The 13,000-nt window shown below is 55.9% G+C and overlaps 5 protein-coding genes across 5 annotated transcripts; 3 read left to right on the forward strand and 2 right to left on the reverse strand.

Moving 5' to 3' along the window:
* Positions 1–9: 9 nt before the first annotated feature.
* On the reverse strand, positions 10–1,234 carry MYCTH_41142 (uncharacterized protein; the record flags this gene model as incomplete). The annotated part of the gene is made up of 3 exons (XM_003659787.1): positions 10–392; positions 546–744; positions 899–1,234. 3 exons carry the CDS (start codon positions 1,232–1,234, stop codon positions 10–12), a joined length of 918 nt encoding a protein of 305 aa, XP_003659835.1.
* A 2,007-nt stretch (positions 1,235–3,241) lies between these two features.
* MYCTH_2297305 (uncharacterized protein) lies at positions 3,242–6,043 on the forward strand. The gene is made up of 2 exons (XM_003659788.1): positions 3,242–5,015; positions 5,074–6,043. Exons 1-2 carry the CDS (start codon positions 3,707–3,709, stop codon positions 5,712–5,714), a joined length of 1,950 nt encoding a protein of 649 aa, XP_003659836.1. The 5' UTR covers positions 3,242–3,706; the 3' UTR covers positions 5,715–6,043.
* Positions 6,044–6,269: 226 nt separating this feature from the next.
* Positions 6,270–7,509, forward strand: MYCTH_2297307 (uncharacterized protein). The gene has a single exon (XM_003659789.1). The coding sequence runs from the start codon at positions 6,386–6,388 to the stop codon at positions 7,355–7,357; it is 972 nt and encodes a 323-aa protein (XP_003659837.1). The 5' UTR covers positions 6,270–6,385; the 3' UTR covers positions 7,358–7,509.
* A 1,421-nt stretch (positions 7,510–8,930) lies between these two features.
* Positions 8,931–9,857, reverse strand: MYCTH_2297308 (uncharacterized protein). Its single transcript, XM_003659790.1, has one exon. The coding sequence runs from the start codon at positions 9,726–9,728 to the stop codon at positions 9,030–9,032; it is 699 nt and encodes a 232-aa protein (XP_003659838.1). The 5' UTR covers positions 9,729–9,857; the 3' UTR covers positions 8,931–9,029.
* Positions 9,858–10,674: 817 nt separating this feature from the next.
* MYCTH_106388 (uncharacterized protein) lies at positions 10,675–12,539 on the forward strand (the record flags this gene model as incomplete). The annotated part of the gene is made up of 2 exons (XM_003659791.1): positions 10,675–11,199; positions 11,392–12,539. The coding sequence occupies exons 1-2, from the start codon at positions 11,043–11,045 to the stop codon at positions 12,537–12,539; spliced, it is 1,305 nt and encodes a 434-aa protein (XP_003659839.1). The 5' UTR covers positions 10,675–11,042.
* Positions 12,540–13,000: the final 461 nt, after the last annotated feature.

Below are 13,000 nucleotides of genomic sequence, written 5' to 3' on the forward strand. Positions count from 1 at the left end.
AATACGTACTTAAGCCTTGCGGGCAGGCGTAGCAGCGGCGCCGGCGCCGGCACCGCCGCCAATCAACCTCTGGAGAGCGTCCAACAGGGAGCGGCAGGTCGTTCCGGCGCCGCAAATGTTGGCAGGATCAGTACCGGTACCAATACCGGTGCCGGCATCAACACCCCCTTCCGCAGTCTCACCGGCACCGGTACCGGCCTCGGCATCCGCACCCGCACCCGCACCGGCGGCAGCCTCCGGCACGAAGAAGGCCCACTCGCCGACCACGTTGCTGACGGTGAGGGCCAGCTCGTTCTCCTCGGCCTCGAACTCGAGCTCACCCTCGCCAAGGACGAACGCGTTGGCCTCCTGGCAGAAGCGGGCGACCTTGCCAGCGGAGATGTCGACCGTGCCTTTTCACCAAAAAAAAAAAATTTCCCATGTTAGCGCGTCTATAAAGGAGTTGTTAAGATCGGGGGAGGGCGAGAGAGGACAGAGAGAGATAATTAGATGATAATCAAAAGTGAAAGAGAAGGGGAGAGAGGGGGGAAAGGGAATTCTCTCACTATTGGCATTCCGGATGTAGTCAATCTTCTGCAGCGTCAGGCCCCGGGCACCGGCCCGCCCGCCGCTCAGCTCGACCTTGTACGATACGGGCTCGAGCGCGACGAAGCCCTGCGGCGGCGGGGCCGGATTCCTGTTCTCGGTGACCCTCAGCCGGCGGCCCTGCTGGTTCTGGAACTCGACCTCGAAGACGCCGTTGGTCTAGGCGCGCAAAAAAAAGAAAGAAAGAAAAAAGAAAAAAGAAAAGAAAAGTGTTAGCACGCGGGACGGAATTCATGATTTAAGGGGTTGTGTGGCGGTTGGTGATGGGGTGGGTCGTGAAAGAGAGGAAAAGGGGAAAGAGGCACTTAATTACACCAGCAGGGAAGAGCGTGTCGATCTTGACGTTGCCGCCGCTTAGTTGGATGACCTGGTCGAACTGGCCCTGCTGCTCAACCTCGTTCTCCTCTCCCTCCTCGCCCTCGCCCTCGCCACCGCCCTCGCCCTCACCCGCCCCGGTATCACCACCAGCGGCCCCAGTCGTAGTCGCAGCGGGCTCCGCGGTTGTTGTTGTTGTTGTTGTTGCCCCCTCCGCGGTTGTTGTTGCGGCACCCTCGCTGACGCTGGTCGTTTGTTCATCCCTCCTCAGCGCAGGGGCGGCGAGAGCCGAGAGGAGCTGGGCTGCAATAAGGACGCTGGTCGACAGCTTCATGGTGGATGGTGAGGTGTGTACAGAAAGGGAATGATGTACGGAAGAATGAGTCGTTTGTGTACTCCGTATTATGTACGGAAAATGGAAGCACGAAACGAAAGACGAATCAAACGGGACTGATCAAAAGAAAGGAGGCACACCAGGGCTTCGGACGAACAGAAACAACGGGGATAGAGGAAGGCGGACTTGTATCTACTTCTGTGTGCTGATCACCGGCGACATCGTCTTTGCTTTATACAAACGACTTCAACCCTACGATCGAGGCCGGTTCCTTCGTTTGACACATCGCCAAGAGTCACAGGGAGGCACAAGCGCATTTACACGGTTCGCTGAAGGGGGTTCTCTTTGGGCGCTGTTGCTTGGGAAACGCCCAAGCCAAGATGTCGACTCTACGGATACTCGGCTCCCCCGGAGCATGGAGTTGACGAGTCGTACTGTACTGTACATGATGGCGGCTACACGGTAGCGCATTGGCAAGGGGGTCGCGTGTTTCTTGCAGGTTCCATCTAACTAATAATCATTCTCTAGCTTCGATCGAGCGCAGCGGCAGCACGAGCCGCTGCCAAAATTAGATTGCGAGACGGAGGAATGGGACGAAACAAGACGGGAAGGGCTGGTGTCGGCTGGCATTTCCAAATCAATCTCTCCTGGGCTGGGCATTGCTGGTGAGGCGGTATTATTAATAATTAATAGTGTAACTTTGCACGCTGGTGAGGCTGGAGAGGGTCGGCCAAGTGGTAATCCAAGGTTGACTCTGAAACATTGTGCGATACAGATTTGATCCGCTCGCCGGCATCCCTGCCCTCTTTCATTCTCTGCAAATGCAACGTACCTTATCCTCGGCTCTTTTCGCCCTGCGGTGCGAAAGCGAAGCTACACTAGACTTTTTGAGTCCACCGGGTCCGAAAACCCACCAAAACACAGAGTCATCTGCGGAGTACTCGGTATAGTGGGAATATCTTAAAAGGTGCCGACCCCGGACCGTAGCGATGGCATGGCGGTCTGGACGAGCTGGTGCTGTCGCGGCTGGGGAGACCCGGAAAGGTTGGAAGACCCCTCCAACTAACAACCAAACCATCAACAAGAAGCCGAACGCCACGCTAATTCCTCAGTGGTATTCCGTAGACACTTTAACTTGTTGCCCTTTGGGTTGCGGGCAACACCCTAGACGAAGCGGCTCGTTTTGATGCTTCCTCGCTGTTGTCCTTTTTTGGAAGTTTGATTTGAGAGCGTGTTCGGTTCTGCTTGCCTTGTTACCTCGTGTGTCAGGGGTGATGTGGGTGTGTCTCGGCATCGGTTCGACTTGCCCACGTATTGAAATACGAAACCCCATTATTGAGCGTCGTTGAACTCGGCCATTCATGGAGCAGCTGGATGTTCTCGGGGAAAACCAAAAAGGAACAGATAAAGAAGAAAAAATAACAACAACAAAGCTTCTGTCATGTGCAATCCGGTCGTGACTCGTGCAGCCAGCTGGAGATAGATAGCAGTAGTGTAGTTAATACAGAGTCACGCTGAAGGCATTGAGCAGCGAGTCGAAGGCGTACTCCGTACACTACTCCGTATAGTTCTTCGCATTCTAGCTTTCTTTTGCGCCCACAGAATTTGAGGCAATTGGTCGCCTGCCCAGTAACCGCAAAAGGGGGAGCGCGAACGCGAGCGCCCAAGCCCGCCGACGTCAGAGCCCCCGTGGAGGAAGTTGCTTCCCTGCTAGCTGCAAGCCCTGGCCAACCAGCAGCCAATCCTGGCATAGTGCACACTAAAGAAACTCGGCGGGTTCCACACGGCTGTTGCATTTTGGGTTTCTCTCCTGGCCCACTCTCCTGGGCAGCGATCGCGGTGTGATCGACCCCGGCAGCGCTGTGCATTTGCGGAATTGGGACATGGACCGGTTCCGTGAAGCGCCCTTGACTCGCACAGCCTTCTCTACGCAGTAATATCGCTTTATCTTGGCATCAAGTAACTGTCTCACCCTGCTCTTGGCTGACACGCCTGTGTCCGGGGCCAGCAACGAGCAGGTGCTTGATCGAGATGACAATAGCACCGGGCGCACTCGCCCCGGGGACGGACACGGGAACTCGGAAACGGAGTCTCCAACTTGCCTCGTCGCGACAATGGTGCAGATGCAAGGGGTTCGACGGGATTGCGGGGGTTGGTGGCTGAGTTTGCTCGCGGCGGCTGTTGCGCCTCCCCAAGAAAGTCGCCCGCCCTTGCAGGGCAGTCAGCGACTTATTATTATTATCTGAGCTCGCGCCACACTTGTTTAACTGACGATCTCTCTTTTGTTTTCTCACCCACTTCGCTTCTTTTGGACAAGGCAGCTGGTCTGCAATTTTGGCGTTGGCTACTTTTTTTCCTTGTTCTTCTGGATCTCAATTTTTCTCTAGCCGGACAGGTGCCGACACGCCAACATTGCTGCCACTGCCTCGAACTCGACCGGGAACGTGAGGTGGAAACCAGCAGTTCATCACAATGAGGACGACAGGTCCAACCGCCCGACGGCGCAACCATGCATGGCTTCAGATGAGGAACCGACTGAGGAGGTCGGAGCAGCTTGCGCGGCGCCAGCAGCAGGATGATACGTCGGAGGACAACAGCGATTCCCTCGATTCGCTCGACTCGCTCGACTCCTCCGATGACGGGATCACGACGCCCCCTGGCCCGACTCTACGTCAGTCTCTTGGTGCCACAAAAGTGCGGCCCTCGCTTGCTGCTTCCGCGAGCGCACGGGTAGAGGCTGTAGGGGCTGGCCGACTTGCTCGACGCCAGCAGGGCGATACCTCAGACGGTGGTGGTTTCTCCGACAACGACTCCGTCAACTCCCTCGACTCCCTGGATTCGTTGAACTCGCTCAATTCTTCCGACAACGGGAACGACGCTGGACCTGTCCCGGCTTCACGTCCGACTCGGGTCCCTACGAGGGTGCAACCCTCACTTGCTGCTTCCGCAAGCGCCCGTGCGAGGATCGGGCGTCTCTCTCGACGCCAGCAGCAAGACGATGCCTCGGATGATGGGTTTACCTCCGATAATGAGTCGCTCGACTCCCTCGATTCTTCTGACTCCCTCGATTCGCTCGACTCTTCTAACGACGGGAACAACCCTCAGCCTACGCAGACCACGAGCCCGGCTTCTGTTGCCGTCAAGGTGCGACCCTCGATTGCTGCTTCCGTGAGCGCCCGAGTGCGGACGGAGAAGTGGATCAGAGACCTGCACGTCCCGAGGCTGGCACCTGGCGTCACCCTTGCAGCTGACGATGTCGACGCGGCCAAGGAACCAGAGGATAAGCGTGAAGAGCCAGAAGAGCCTGAAGAGCCTGAAGACCCCGAGTCCGCGCTGGACTCTGCTTCTGATGGGTTTGAGTCTGACGGAGACGTGTCCGGTGATGAAGAAGATCCGGCTGAGGAGTCTACGACCCCTCCCCCGGCTGCCACGACGCCTCCAGGGGAGGCATCTCCGCCGCCACCGGCCATCACCTCAACTTCAGGCTCTCCAGGAATCACGAGCACAACCACGGAACCCATCGTCGCGCCTTCAGCAAGCACCGGTTCGACAAGTCTTGATGGGCTCGTGACCTCGCTTGTAGGGACGTCGTTGGCATCACCAACAAGCTCGGCTTCACCTACCGTTCCGGTGACCGACGCGACGCAGTCCCAAGATGGCCAGGTCATCCCGCCCATTCCCCAAGCGGACGAGCGCGGGAAAGAGGGTATCAATATCGGCAACGCTCCTTCAAACAAGCTTGACAAGGGCGCAGTGGCGGGTATCGTCATCGGTGTTCTTGGTACGTCTCCCGCCCAGACCGTCTTTGATCGACTTCCCCGCAGCTAACGCCATTCTAGCCTTTGTCGGCATTCTTGTCGGCGCCGCCCTGCTCTGGCGCAAACATCGCCGCGACCGTGGCCTTCCATTCTTTTCGCAAGCTCGCTTGCGCCTCCGTGATGACGACGACGCGCCGCCGCCACCCGCAGTCACGGGGCCTCTCCCGGGCAGACTGGGCGGGCCCAACGCGGCCAAGACGAACACCCAGATCATGGACGACCTGATGAAAGCCGCCTACGCGGCCGATAACGGCAAGAACGATATGGCAGGTGCCTACGCCCCGCCAGCCGAGCCCAAGCTGCCGCCCCAACAGTTCCAGAAGCAGCAGCAGCAGCAGCAGTCGCATCAGCAACAGCAGCCCTATCAGGAACAGCGTCATCAAGAGGTCAATGTCTACATGGACGAGAAGGCGTACATGGCGCTCGCGGGCCCGCCCACGCCCGGATCGACCATGAAGCCGGTGATGCAGTGGCTGGAGGGGGTGAAGACGCCCACGCAGCCGAACGGGCCCGAGATCCCTCCCACCCCCGCGATGCCGCACAACTCGGCGACCATGCCGAGCGGCGGCACGAGGGGGTTGCAGCAGCCCAAGCCGGCTTACTACGGGAGAGAGACCATGACCACCGAGACCACAAACACTACCGCGCGCTGGTTTGGCTAATACGGGTTTATGTGGTGTCCAAGCGCCCCGTAAGGTATCCAGGCGCTGAGAACGTGCGTGACTGTTGAGTGGCCCGATCGTTTGTGTCTTGGGTATTGGATGGTGTCGTGTCCGCGTGGTGTTTGTCCCGTATAAATATTTAGCGCTGGCGACGCAATGTTGGTGGATGTATCTAGATAGTATGTATGTACGTATATACATACACAGACAAGATTGCGAGTTTCTTTTGTAAATATGTGCGCCTTGCCAGTTCAAGACGCAGATTGCGCTTGTTGTGTGCTCTTTCGTTTTCCCGCTCGGTTCCGGCTCCCCCACCTGGGGCCGGTGGCCAGCATCACGTCATTCGACCGTTGCCCCCCGACCTCGCTCCAAGATGCAGCATCACAACGGTTCCATCACATCTCATCCCAATCTGCACCACCCCGTCGAATGGCGTAAAAGACTTCTCCCTCCTGCCGGAAATTCCGTTCAGTCTTCATTTATTCTTTTTATCATTTCACCACTCACCGGCTACGCTCACACAAAGACACATTTAATTACGAGCAGCCCAACACCCTAAGCTCATTAGCGTAACCCGCCCGGATAGTGTATGTACAAGGTACACTTGGTAGGCGGAAGAGAAGAAATTTCAACAAGACAGAATAAGAAAAAGAGTCAAGAGAAAAAAAAATATGGCCACGATCGACACATCCCTCATCCCCAACGCCACTGGCGCTGCCGCCTCGCTCGCCGCGCAACACGCCGCCCCGCACCGGCTGCGGCTCTACGGCGGCTGGTTCTGCCCCTTTGTCCAGCGCGCCTGGATCGTCCTGGTCGAGAAGCGCATCCCCCACCAGTACGTCGAGATCAACCCGTACAAGAAGGAGGAGGCCCTGCTGCGGCTCAACCCGCGCGGGCTGGTGCCCACGCTGGCCATCGACGAGGATAAGGAAGAGGAGGAGGAGGAGAAGAGGGGGTCAAAAAGGAAGCAGCGGGCCCTGTACGAGAGCACCGTCATCTGCGAGTACCTGGACGAGCGCTACGCGGACGAGGCACGCCACGGGCCCCGGCTGCTGCCGGGATCGGGGCCGAGGTCGTCGTCGTCGTCACGGGAGCCAGGAGCGGAGGAGGAGGAGGAGGAGAAGGAGGGTGAAGAAGACGGGGCATACGAGCGGGCGCGGTGCCGGCTGTGGATCAACCACGTGGTCACGAGGGTGGTGCCCGGGTTCTACCGGCTGCTGCAGCACACGCCCGACAAGCCGTACCCGATCGAGGAGGCGCGGGCCGAGTTCCTCAAGGGCCTGAGAGAGTTCGCCGCCGAGATGGTGGCCTCGGGGAGCGGTCGGGCCGGGCCGTACTTCCTCGGCGCCCGGTTCAGCCTGGTCGACGTCGTGCTCGCGCCCTGGGCCAAGCGGCTGTTCCTGATCGACCACTACAAGCCGGGCGGGGTGGGTATTCCGAAGAAGGGCGAGAGGCGCCCGGGCGAGGAGGAGGAGGTCTGGGCCCGGTGGGACAGGTGGTTCGAGGCCGTCGTCGAGCGGGACAGCGTCAAGGCGACGTGGAGCGACGACGAAAAGTACGTCGAGGCGTACAGGCGGTATGCCGAGGACACGACCCAGTCAGAGGTTGGCCAGGCGACGAGGCAGGGCCGGATTCTGCCCTAATAATTAAGGGATGACGGTTCCTTCTAGGTCTGAACACCTACGAGTTCAATGATGCTTTGTTTATATAAGTGCTTGAAAGAAGCAGTGAATGATATTCTGCCACTCCGTTTACTGAGTTATTACACCCGAAGAGAGGCATTTCTCGACTCAGATTAACTCAGCGAGGGATCCTGCCCTGGGCTGCCTCATAATTGTTGGGAAACGCAGTTAGAAGACTCAGTCAACGGGAAGATCAGATTAATTATAGGCTCTTCAGCGGTGGCGTCGAAGGTCTTGATAAAGTACATTGTAGACTGCGTAAGAAAGAAGGAAGAGCGCTATATATAGACAAAGGAAAACGGTCAATGCATATAGCGAGGATTATTTGTTACTATAGGTTGCTTGTAAAGCATTCAAGGGAGGTGCCTGCGCTTACGCTTCCAATACTGTCGCTAGATCTTAGACTGTCCTTCCAGATTCTCCAAACCACGAAGCTCAGGCAGGTAGTATCGAAGGGGAGAGGCAAGGTCTTGATATACTACATAATATCTAGGTACTAATGTAAACCTACCAGGACTTCCCAAATCCTATCATACATAGACGGGATTTCTGTCTCGGGTTAGTATGGCATGTACTATCATATAATTATCCCATGCTGTCTCTTGTACTGGTAATCAAGCAGGCTTGGGCCTCATCCATCCTATCTAGATAGCATCCTATATGACTAAAGGGTAAGCATTCCCAAATGATCTTCGCTTGTTATCTACCCAATTCTAATTCTCTTTTACCTGTCTCTGCCATCACAGATAGCTAGCAGTCACTTACACAGAAGCCTCGCAATGTGTACGTACCTTTACTCTTCGAGACTATACCTGCGGCCATTACAACAAGAGCCTAAAGAACCCCTGCAAAGATGCGAGGGCAACAAGGAAAGTGTGTGACAGCGGGAATGAAGACTCCCGTACAACCGGATTAGCCTGTAACCATGACGGTTATGACAAGAAATATGGAGGGGTTCGCGAGGGGCCAGGTGAGTTAACGATGTGCTACTAGGTCCAATAATAGGATGATTGTTGATCTCCCTTGCAGGAACTAGGACAAACGGCGGATCCGACCCAGACCAGGTTGGTTGGGACGAGTTTTAAGGGGTTGAAGGGCGTTCCGACAATGCCGCGATGACGTGCCCAAGAGGAATTCGCGGAGGGGATCGTGTAGCAGCTTGTGCAACGCTCCTTAGCTTCTGCTTTTCATCATCGGAGCAAGCTTACGCATCCGCCATTGCCATCATTATCCGTCCAAGCGCCCAGATGTCATTTTGCTTCCTTTCCTCGATGCTCTTGGAGAATGGGTTCTCGTTACCCCTCATTTCGGGGGAAAGCCATTTACGAGTGACGCCTCCGATGCCACTAACATCGATCAGCACTGCGTCAAAGTTGGCAGTGATGACGACGTTGGCGGGCTTTAGATCCATGTGGGTGATACCACGTCGGTGCATTTCAAAGAGCGCCGAGGCGATCTGGACTGCCCACTGGCACCAGCGCCCATTGATCTGGGGCTCTCGTATCTTCAATGCATCCTCTAATGTGCCATTTGGATGGTATTCGAGAAGAACACCATGCAAGACGCCGGGGCTTCTCTTCTTAGCAGACGGTGTGGTCTGGTATGGGTTTTGCGAGACAACTGCCGCAATTAACTAGACGATGCCAAATGTGTTGCCACGAAATAGCTCTAGGTTGTATAGCTCTTGTTCCAGGACTTCCGTGTCTGCGGGGATATAATGTGGTCGTTCAATCTCCTTGTAGATGTACGGCGTCTCATCGCTATGAAGAAGCACCTTGTAAACCGAATGGCCGTCGAGTTCTTCCTTGCTTCTAATATCGGACAGCTCCCTGGTCGGAATAGAACTATTACTATTGAAGGTTGGGAACCGTACTCTGTCTGGGTCTTCCCTAGTATAGACCCAGAGCTGGTCGATGACGGAGAAGAATTCGTTATCTGGGCCTGGTCGTTTCTCGTACGGCAGCCTAACGCTCTCCTTAACGGGGTCAAGTGCCAGAATGACCTCGGTAACTGTATCGTCCAAAAGTTGTACCCGGTGAAAGTCAATACAGTGACAAAGATCCTGTAGATCCTTCCGACGCTTCGGCTTTTTGCCAAAGATTGGGTGTCGATCGTCCGTGATAGTGCCTTGGAAGGTGAGTTTAAGGTGCCAGGTCGAGCGAGAGGAGCGTAAAATGAGCTTGATCCATCGTTTTCGCGGCTGAACTCCATTCTCGTCATACGTTCTGGGCAAGAACTCGATAGTCAACGGGTCAGGTATGCCCCAAGCCCAGCGAGCCGCAGAGAGCAGGAACTGACGAATGTCGGTATACGTTTCGCTTAGGAATTCCATCGTGGACAATCGAAAACCGAAATTTGCGAGGGCCGATTCAATCAACTAAGCTTTGACACGGTTTCATGATTAGTTGGTTTTTGAAATCGGAGAAAGTATTATGAAGAATCGCCAAACATACCCGATAGCAACTGTGGAGATCGCACTGGTCGGGACTTGGAGAAACCGTAACAAGGGCATCTACGGACGTACTGTAGTACTTCGCCAAGTGGGGCACAAACCCATGGTCACGGGACTGAGTTCTCCAACCGCCCGTAAATGTATCCGTACTGCCACATCAGTTTTCGCGAGACTGAAAAGTGCTGGTATCTAGCAACCCTCTGAACAATGGCGCACTTTAAACCGAGCGTGGGTGCGCGAGAACAACGCAACTAATTACTCGATAATTATTTGGCAGTAAAGTTGATGGAGACGGTCAAACTTCTTACTTTCCGAGGCTTTACGAGACGTACTTGCTTTGTACAAAGTCAACTACATCCCTAAAGGCTTCCTTCCCTCTTCCGATTCCTTCTCGCTATTGCCGAATGCTGCCATTCCCTCGATCATCTTCCTCGTTTTCTTTCCGAAGACATTCTTCTCGCTTGGACATCTCAGCTATCGTCTGATCATCGCAGTTTGTATCCTCTAGCGACGTACTCTATCTAAGCTGCCCAGCCTTTGATTATGACTTGTCTCCAACCTGATCTCGAATATTCAGCGTAAACTCCGTAGAACGGGCTACAAGCAGAGGGTTCAATGGTCCTTACTAGAGTGTCGCGAAAGCCAATCATTTGATGCAGATAGCATTTACATTTTACTGAGCGAGCCCAGGTCAGAATGGCAGACCCTAACCCTGCATTCCTTCGGCCGATGCCCCAAGGTCACCGAGCCCTGTGCTGAGACATCAACCACTCAGGTCCCTCGGCGCCGCCATTCTCGGAATCTCATCTTGCAAGATCCGTCGTCTCAGCTCTGCAACTTATTCTTACTCTAAGAGGCGATAGCAATACCACATCTCACCAGTTCTTGATTCCGCGTCGTGATCCAGCCTCAAATCTATTTTTTTTCTCTTTTTTTCTTTCCTTTTCTAATTTTTATTTTCGTTGCTTTGACCGCATCTTGTTGGTCGATTGTGATCTGTGCCCCTCAGACGGGCACAGCCGCAGCATCGCCAAGATAGGTCGCAGACACGGCGCAGGGCCGCGCCCATTTAAGGGAAAGCAGTACGACGGCCCGGACGACTTCGGCGTTTTTGACGACTTTCGCGTCCAAGGGAGGCAGAGGCACTCGAAACCCAAAAACGCAAGGAGGAAAGGGGGACGGAACCAGCGCAAAATGGGCCAGGAGCAGTCGTCGATCCTGATCAGCGAGGACACCCCGCCTCAGACGCTGGCGGAGCGCAGCCTCACCGCCGTCGCCGATTTCATCAAGTCCGGCAGCGTCCGCCGCATCGTCGTCATGACCGGCGCGGGCATCTCCACCGCGGCGGGCAGTAAGTTTCACCCTTCCAAACTCTCTTTTCTCCTTCTCCTTCTCCTTCTCCTTCTCCTTCTCCTTCCACTGTTTTTCGGGGGGGGGGGAAAGGGGGCGGACAGCCATTCAACAATCTAACAAATGAAGATTAATTAAACTGAATATTATTAACTAACACGGAACAACAAAAATTCAAATAATTAAAAAATAGTCCCCGACTTCCGTTCTCCCGAAACGGGGCTCTACGCCAACCTGGCGGCGCTCGACCTTCCCGAGCCCGAGGCCGTCTTCGACCTGACCTTCTTCCGGCAGAACCCGCGGCCGTTCTACGCGCTGGCGCGGGAGCTGTACCCGGGGGCGCGCTACCGCCCCACCGTCTCGCACGCCTTCATCGCCCTGCTGGCGCGCAAGGGCCTGCTGCACGTCCTCTTCACCCAGAACATCGACTGCCTCGAGCGCGCCGCCGGCGTCCCCGCCGACCGCATCGTCGAGGCCCACGGCAGCTTCGCCACCCAGCGCTGCATCGACTGCCGCCACCCCTTCCCGGACGCCGAGATGCGGGCCTTTGTCGAGAAGGGCGAGGTGCCGCGGTGCGAGAGGGTGGTCGCCGCGGCCGGTGCCGGTGGTGCCGGCGGTGCCGGCGGGAAGGCGGAGCGCTGCGGCGGGCTGGTGAAGCCCGACATCGTCTTCTTCGGCGAGTCCCTGCCCAAGGCCTTCTTCGAGCGGAGCGGGGCCGTCCAGGAGGCCGACCTGGTCCTGGTCATGGGCACCAGCCTGCAGGTCCACCCGTTCGCCGGCCTGCCCAACATGGTGGAGCAGGGCGTGCCGCGGGTCCTTTTCAACCTGGAGCGGGTCGGGTCCTTCGGGACGCGGGCGGACGACGTCATGGTGCTGGGGGACTGCGACGCCGGGGTGAGGAAGCTGGCGGCCGCGCTCGGGTGGGGGGACGAGCTAGAGAAGAGCTGGAGGGCGCTGGTCGGAGACGAGGAGGCGGAGAGGCAGCTGCAGGGCGCTTCCAAGCGGCTCGCCGCTCTGCATGACGAGGTCGACAAGCTCGCGGAAGAGGTGGAGGAGGTGCTCCGTATCGATGGGAAGGAAGAAGAAGCCGAGGAGGCAAAGCGGGAGGGCCAGGCGGATCACTCCCGGGATGCTTCTGCAACCGGAGCCGGCGCAGGGTGTCAGGCTGGAGAGGCAGGAGAAGGTGAAGGTGAGGCGTGCCCACGGACCGAACCTATTGCTGAGCCTCGGCCCGAGGACGAGACCGATTCCTCAGGAACTGACAACGGTGCAAAACAAAGTCCGGCGGAGCAAGGAGAGAAGAATGATGGCGGAGACGATGCCGAGAAGAAGGCGGATTAGACTCTGATTCGGTGACCAGCTGGCGGGTATATGGTGTTCATCTGCGACTAGAGAGAGAATAACTCGATGCCAAATGACCGAGTAAATAGTAATAATCACGAATGGGAATAGAAATCTGTTTTGCAACTGATAACTCCGTCCTAACATTTGGCCCACGTTTGTTTGAATTTGCTCCTGAATAACTCTCCTCACCTCAAATTAAAATTTTAATTATCCTTCCACGATCATTCAAAGCTCTCCTGACCTTATCGAATGGGACCGCCGTCCTTCCGTACACTTCAAGGTGTCGACCTCACCAGTGGATGTAGTATATTAATTAGTAGCTCCCCTTATTTAGATTGTTTTAGTCTCGTTTGCCTGGTCATGCATCGAGAGTGTCATCAAACCATAATTAGATGCTTGCTAACGTGTTCTTTGGCTTTGTGTAGGTTCATGTGGTTTTGTTTACCCTTAATATCATG

The sequence above is a fragment of the Thermothelomyces thermophilus genome, chromosome 1 (genome assembly GCF_000226095.1).
Source record: "Thermothelomyces thermophilus ATCC 42464 chromosome 1, complete sequence".
Classification (NCBI taxonomy): domain Eukaryota; kingdom Fungi; phylum Ascomycota; class Sordariomycetes; order Sordariales; family Chaetomiaceae; genus Thermothelomyces; species Thermothelomyces thermophilus.

Excerpts from the sequence above, each read along its gene's own strand:
- MYCTH_2297308 (XM_003659790.1), bottom strand. The coding sequence starts at position 9,728 with ATGGAATTCCTAAGCGAAACGTATACCGACATTCGTCAGTTCCTGCTC.
- MYCTH_2297307 (XM_003659789.1), top strand. The coding sequence starts at position 6,386 with ATGGCCACGATCGACACATCCCTCATCCCCAACGCCACTGGCGCTGCC.
- MYCTH_2297305 (XM_003659788.1), top strand. The coding sequence starts at position 3,707 with ATGAGGACGACAGGTCCAACCGCCCGACGGCGCAACCATGCATGGCTT. Across the intron at positions 5,016-5,073 it reads TATCGTCATCGGTGTTCTTG|CCTTTGTCGGCATTCTTGTC; the intron begins GTACGTCTCCCG and ends ACGCCATTCTAG.